This window comes from Melanotaenia boesemani, chromosome 17 (assembly GCF_017639745.1).
Source record: "Melanotaenia boesemani isolate fMelBoe1 chromosome 17, fMelBoe1.pri, whole genome shotgun sequence".
In the NCBI taxonomy this organism is placed as follows: domain Eukaryota; kingdom Metazoa; phylum Chordata; class Actinopteri; order Atheriniformes; family Melanotaeniidae; genus Melanotaenia; species Melanotaenia boesemani.
Window position 1 is genome coordinate 32340369 of NC_055698.1, and position 7500 is coordinate 32347868.

The window sequence follows — 7500 nt, forward strand, 5'->3', positions numbered from 1 at the left end:
ACTCTCACTCCTGTTATGCACCTAAGTTTTCTTAAGCTGATGAGAAGAGAGTACTCTGGACCATTTTAGGGACACTTTCATGTACATTTACTCTAATGTGTGCTCTTTGGAATAAATCACTGCCGTGTCAAACACGGCTGTCTTAATTACTTCTGGGTCAATCGCGGATGGATACTTGTAAATAAATATTCTTGATAAACATCCTTGGCCTGTTAATCTGACTAGACAACCTGTGGCAATTGTCACCATCACACCAACAAAAATAAAAGTACAATAATCCCCCACCAAATCTTTTCAACACTAAATTGTGAATTTACATTGACATTATTTCAAAATGATGAGTTAACTTTTTGCAACTAAAGACTCAAATATACAAGGCACAGTGCGTCTGATACACTGCTTTGCTAAACTTTGTTAAACTGTTTTGTTCATCAGGTCCAGAATTCAACACCAATCCTCCTTCTGTATAAGGATGTTGTCAGACCTACGATGACGACCAACACAGAGTAGAAAGCAGTCTGCAGATGCAGAATCTACACCATAGCAGATGCTGACGAGCTCCTGCTCCATTCCTCCTCTCTGATGAACAAGACTCGGAGTCCCACACTTGATTCAGGACCTCATCTGCCAACCCAGAGGAAGTATTCCAGCCTTTTCCCTCCGAGGACCATGCTCTCACGTGTGGAGATGGTTCTCATCCCAGCAACTCCACACTAGACTGATCTGCTCCAGTGACAGCAGAAGGTCATGGCCAAGGTCTCCAAAAAGCAAACATCTGATGCTTAGGTCACAAAATCTGCCCCCTCATCCCCATTACTGCATCTAAGAATTATTTCCATAACTGTAATGAACAAAAAAAGTGGAAAATGTGTATTCAGTCAGTGGTGTTTGCCACAGATAAAACATCGTCAAGAAGGATTGAATATCTGTTGTGCAATCAAACTTTCACATCCTTTGTATGGATATGTGGCTTTTTTTTGTAGATAGGCTTTGGTCTATGGGGTTTTTGTTGTGTATATACTGTGTATTGCTGCTGTTGCATCAGTTATATTTATCTATTTTTTGCAGTTAAATTGTAATAAACATTTGTCTTGTTCCTTTGCAGTCACATCTCACTGTACAACTATTTATATTATTACGTGATTGAAATAACGAGGTAAAACATGTAAATCTGAGTTTATTTTAATCAAAAAGGTATGAATAAAAACAAACTATCCCAAATTAAGTTATATAACTATACATAAATGAAAAACAAAATACAAAGTTAGAAGTGAACAGAAATTATACAATAATTATGTACAATCTATAAAATTTCACAGATTTGTTATTAATTTGCAGTTTACCTAAAAACACAATCATATGCCAGGAACAAAACCGGTGTACTGTCTGTGTGGATCAGGAAACTTTTCTCTAATAGCCCACACACAACAACTGGGGATGACGCGCCGATTTCCTGCTCCCAGGGAGCCGAGCTTCCATAATATGAAATGCCTATAGGCGGCATACCGGTACTGCCTGTTGTCATCACCTGACTCTGTTGCATGGCCAAGTGCTGTCACATCCTCTTGATAATGCCTATGTATCCTAAGATATCCTTCATCAAGGCAATATTGGGTAAAATGTGGTAGCTTGCTGATGCAATTAGCTGGTGTCTGACCACAGCAGATCCTCTCCCTGTCAGTTGGCATCTCCCTGCATAACCCACAAGTACACCAGGGCATTCCTGGGACTCCTGCTGCCTCTGAGACGCTTGAATTGCTCTGTTGCAACAGAAGATCAAAAATCAGGCCTGGTTGCCTTTCGACGAGCTGTGATGCAAGCCTTCTTACGTCCTCAGCAGTCATGTCATCAAGAAGTCTCTGCAAGGTATAAAAAAAAGATTAGTTATAAAAGTGGAGCCTAATTTTATTTATTATTTGAAAACAAAGTGTAAAGCCAAGTAAAAGATTTGATTTATTAGTGAAGGCCTGTGTCTCCCTATTCTGTATAGAGATAAATTTTAAATATTACTATAGTATCTGATTAAATGGTTTGACTGTCAAAGCAAAAAGTTCAAATACTAAGAATAAGTACATCCATAAATTACACATAAAAACGTATTTACGTTGCAACAAGAAATAATACATGAAATATATGTAGCATTATTAGTTATTGCAATATTTGTGAAAATATGGACTTTTTTTAAGTATATTTTTAATCAGTGATAGCTTGACAAACCATTGAACATGAAGCTGTGTCCTGCATTTTACCTGTGTGGCAGCCAAACGGTCACGGCGATACTGTTCAACTCTGTCCGAGTGCTCAGGTCTGGAAGCTGCAGCTCGTGTTCCTCGGCCTCGGCCTCGGCCTCTGCCTCGTACCCTGAACCCTCTTGCTCGTCCTCTCGACCATCCACCGGACCTGCCTCGGCTCAAACGCTGCAGACTTTGTGACACATCGTCCTCGTCACTCTGAAAACACAAGTGCACAAACTGACATGTCTATAACATTCAAACCTGGAAATTCTGCATCGTGTTATCGTGTCACTCTCTGTTAGTCTAAGTCAGTCTAATATTAGCTGAATATTCGCAAACATTTATAACGTTATAATTAACCTAGCACCTAGATAGCTAATCACATAGCTTTGCCTCATTTACTAGCATTGTTTATTCCATAATGCTACATTGCAATTTTAACATGTACTACTTCGCAAACAACATAGTAAATTACAATTTTCAGCGTGAGGCAGAACTTGTTTAAACAGTTACTTACTGGTTCACTTGGAGTTGAAAAACTGGATGCCATCTCAGCTCCTAAATAAGTCTTGTGGACGGTGGAGAAGAAAGTGGCGCTGCTGTGTGAAGTGGGGGTGGGAGGGGTGAGGAGTATTACTCATTACTGCCACCCTGTGGTGGTTTGTGGAGGTGACCGAGTTGTGTTTTATTTATTACTGCCACCTGGCGTTGGAAAGAATTGCCGTGAAATCCTACAAATTCTGCCTTTAAATAAGGTTGGGTGACTCTTTTTATTTCCTTTTTTTATTCATTTTGTTAGTCTTGAGTGTTTATTCCTGTGTTGTCGTCTGGTTGTCATTTACTGCTGATAATAAAGCTAACCTTGAACCTTGAACCACATTTCCCCTCCGCCATGTTTTATACACCTGACAGCAGAAATAGAACATGTTCTAAATTCATTATGTGCGTACTTGTAATTGGATCTGTCACTTCTCACCAGATATTTTTTGGAACTTGTCTGGAGGAAAGAAAAACTCTGAAAAACATGAAAACAACAACACTAACAACACTTTCTTCCTTCAGGTGCTCCTGGTGATTGTCTGCTTTGTTTTCTTAGCAGCTGAAGGATGTTTCCTGTTTAGATTCCTTACAGGTGCAGCAGCTAGTTGTCTGGTTTGGGTTTGATTGTAGTTATTTTCTATTTTAAAGCCCAGCTCACTCCTTCACCCCGTTCTGGTCGCACTAGGAGGAGGGATCTCTGGAAAAACTAAATGGATGGATGTGTGCATGAATTTATTTATCTTTTACTTTTACCTTAATTTTAAGGCTGTAAAAAATGTTCATACATGGCTGAAAGAAATGCTAAAATAACCTGTGAAATGAATCAGTAACAACAGCACACATTCAGTGTTCATTGTGTATATTTATTTTACAAAACAGAAATTTTAAAACAAACTGCATTTTTAATCTCTTACGTCTTCACATTTCTTTTTTTTCCCAGCCGGGTTAATTTTTTCCTTTGGAATTATTTCAGGATGTGATTTAAAGGCAGAATTTGTAGGATTTCACGGCAATTCTTTCCAACGCCAGGTGGCAGTAATAAATAAAACACAACTCGGTCACCTCCACAAACCACCACAGGGTGGCAGTAATGAGTAATACTCCTCACCCCTCCCACCCCCACTTCACACAGCAGCGCCACTTTCTTCTCCACCGTCCACAAGACTTATTTAGGAGCTGAGATGGCATCCAGTTTTTCAACTCCAAGTGAACCAGTAAGTAACTGTTTAAACAAGTTCTGCCTCACGCTGAAAATTGTAATTTACTATGTTGTTTGCGAAGTAGTACATGTTAAAATTGCAATGTAGCATTATGGAATAAACAATGCTAGTAAATGAGGCAAAGCTATGTGATTAGCTATCTAGGTGCTAGGTTAATTATAACGTTATAAATGTTTGCGAATATTCAGCTAATATTAGACTGACTTAGACTAACAGAGAGTGACACGATAACACGATGCAGAATTTCCAGGTTTGAATGTTATAGACATGTCAGTTTGTGCACTTGTGTTTTCAGAGTGACGAGGACGATGTGTCACAAAGTCTGCAGCGTTTGAGCCGAGGCAGGTCCGGTGGATGGTCGAGAGGACGAGCAAGAGGGTTCAGGGTACGAGGCAGAGGCCGAGGCCGAGGCCGAGGAACACGAGCTGCAGCTTCCAGACCTGAGCACTCGGACAGAGTTGAACAGTATCGCCGTGACCGTTTGGCTGCCACACAGGTAAAATGCAGGACACAGCTTCATGTTCAATGGTTTGTCAAGCTATCACTGATTAAAAATATACTTAAAAAAAGTCCATATTTTCACAAATATTGCAATAACTAATAATGCTACATATATTTCATGTATTATTTCTTGTTGCAACGTAAATACGTTTTTATGTGTAATTTATGGATGTACTTATTCTTAGTATTTGAACTTTTTGCTTTGACAGTCAAACCATTTAATCAGATACTATAGTAATATTTAAAATTTATCTCTATACAGAATAGGGAGACACAGGCCTTCACTAATAAATCAAATCTTTTACTTGGCTTTACACTTTGTTTTCAAATAATAAATAAAATTAGGCTCCACTTTTATAACTAATCTTTTTTTATACCTTGCAGAGACTTCTTGATGACATGACTGCTGAGGACGTAAGAAGGCTTGCATCACAGCTCGTCGAAAGGCAACCAGGCCTGATTTTCGATCTTCTGTTGCAACAGAGCAATTCAAGCGTCTCAGAGGCAGCAGGAGTCCCAGGAATGCCCTGGTGTACTTGTGGGTTATGCAGGGAGATGCCAACTGACAGGGAGAGGATCTGCTGTGGTCAGACACCAGCTAATTGCATCAGCAAGCTACCACATTTTACCCAATATTGCCTTGATGAAGGATATCTTAGGATACATAGGCATTATCAAGAGGATGTGACAGCACTTGGCCATGCAACAGAGTCAGGTGATGACAACAGGCAGTACCGGTATGCCGCCTATAGGCATTTCATATTATGGAAGCTCGGCTCCCTGGGAGCAGGAAATCGGCGCGTCATCCCCAGTTGTTGTGTGTGGGCTATTAGAGAAAAGTTTCCTGATCCACACAGACAGTACACCGGTTTTGTTCCTGGCATATGATTGTGTTTTTAGGTAAACTGCAAATTAATAACAAATCTGTGAAATTTTATAGATTGTACATAATTATTGTATAATTTCTGTTCACTTCTAACTTTGTATTTTGTTTTTCATTTATGTATAGTTATATAACTTAATTTGGGATAGTTTGTTTTTATTCATACCTTTTTGATTAAAATAAACTCAGATTTACATGTTTTACCTCGTTATTTCAATCACGTAATAATATAAATAGTTGTACAGTGAGATGTGACTGCAAAGGAACAAGACAAATGTTTATTACAATTTAACTGCAAAAAATAGATAAATATAACTGATGCAACAGCAGCAATACACAGTATATACACAACAAAAACCCCATAGACCAAAGCCTATCTACAAAAAAAAGCCACATATCCATACAAAGGATGTGAAAGTTTGATTGCACAACAGATATTCAATCCTTCTTGACGATGTTTTATCTGTGGCAAACACCACTGACTGAATACACATTTTCCACTTTTTTTGTTCATTACAGTTATGGAAATAATTCTTAGATGCAGTAATGGGGATGAGGGGGCAGATTTTGTGACCTAAGCATCAGATGTTTGCTTTTTGGAGACCTTGGCCATGACCTTCTGCTGTCACTGGAGCAGATCAGTCTAGTGTGGAGTTGCTGGGATGAGAACCATCTCCACACGTGAGAGCATGGTCCTCGGAGGGAAAAGGCTGGAATACTTCCTCTGGGTTGGCAGATGAGGTCCTGAATCAAGTGTGGGACTCCGAGTCTTGTTCATCAGAGAGGAGGAATGGAGCAGGAGCTCGTCAGCATCTGCTATGGTGTAGATTCTGCATCTGCAGACTGCTTTCTACTCTGTGTTGGTCGTCATCGTAGGTCTGACAACATCCTTATACAGAAGGAGGATTGGTGTTGAATTCTGGACCTGATGAACAAAACAGTTTAACAAAGTTTAGCAAAGCAGTGTATCAGACGCACTGTGCCTTGTATATTTGAGTCTTTAGTTGCAAAAAGTTAACTCATCATTTTGAAATAATGTCAATGTAAATTCACAATTTAGTGTTGAAAAGATTTGGTGGGGGATTATTGTACTTTTATTTTTGTTGGTGTGATGGTGACAATTGCCACAGGTTGTCTAGTCAGATTAACAGGCCAAGGATGTTTATCAAGAATATTTATTTACAAGTATCCATCCGCGATTGACCCAGAAGTAATTAAGACAGCCGTGTTTGACACGGCAGTGATTTATTCCAAAGAGCACACATTAGAGTAAATGTACATGAAAGTGTCCCTAAAATGGTCCAGAGTACTCTCTTCTCATCAGCTTAAGAAAACTTAGGTGCATAACAGGAGTGAGAGTGAAGAAGGACAGAGGACTGGGGGTGGGGAGGTCTACCATGATTGGCTATGTGGCTGCTGAGGTGTTGCCGAGGTAATTGTGGGGGATCGTAGGAGTTCAAAGGTAAGGATATCAATGAGAGTGCCTTTGTGACAATCCCACTGTAGTGCCGCTTGAATAGCTTGTGGCCACATCCAGGACGGGGAGTTTCTCTTTGGCACCTTGAAAGTTACCTGCACTGAAGCTTTATCTACATGACTTTTTGGAGATCTGCAAGTTCTGAACAAGTTTTTGGCTGAATATGACCTGACATATATCATCTGAAAGAAATTACATCAGTTTTTCTCTTTCAATTTCTTTGGTTTTGCTATTTAAAATTATGCGTTGACAATTGTAAGATGTTTTGAGGTTTTTGCTTCAAACTACTGACAACATTTCGGCCAATTCACATTAAATAGATTTCTACAGTTTTTACTTACGGAAAATAAATGACAATAACAAGCAAGTGGAAACTTAAGACTCATGCTAATTAAGATGCTGACTTTCATTTTTAAATACCACAACATTTTAGTTTCAATTTGTGAAAAGTAAGGAATCAGCATTTGGTGCATAAGTAATGTTTAATTTCAACATTGGTGCATTTGCTAATGTTTTTCACTGGTTTCTCCTAATGTTGGGTGAATTAATACCTCTAATGGCACAAATGTTGTCATTTACTTTGCCATGTGTATAACAAAGCAAAAAGATATATATAATTTCATGTAGCACATGCCCATGACTGGT

At 39.1% G+C, this 7500-nt stretch overlaps 2 protein-coding genes across 2 annotated transcripts in view; one reads left to right on the forward strand and one right to left on the reverse strand.

Moving 5' to 3' along the window:
• Positions 1-1096, forward strand: part of LOC121657164 — a 10829-nt gene extending 9733 nt beyond the window's left edge. Inside the window, exon 14 of the mRNA XM_042012556.1 lies at positions 436-1096. Coding sequence (XP_041868490.1) covers positions 436-470 — 35 coding nt within the window. The 3' untranslated portion in view covers positions 471-1096. The remainder of the gene's footprint in view (positions 1-435) is intronic.
• Positions 1097-5642: 4546 nt separating this feature from the next.
• LOC121657169 overlaps positions 5643-7500 on the reverse strand; it is a 7923-nt gene continuing 6065 nt past the window's right edge. The window contains exon 14 of the mRNA XM_042012565.1: positions 5643-6303. The gene's annotated coding sequence lies outside the window, so the exon portion shown is untranslated. The remainder of the gene's footprint in view (positions 6304-7500) is intronic.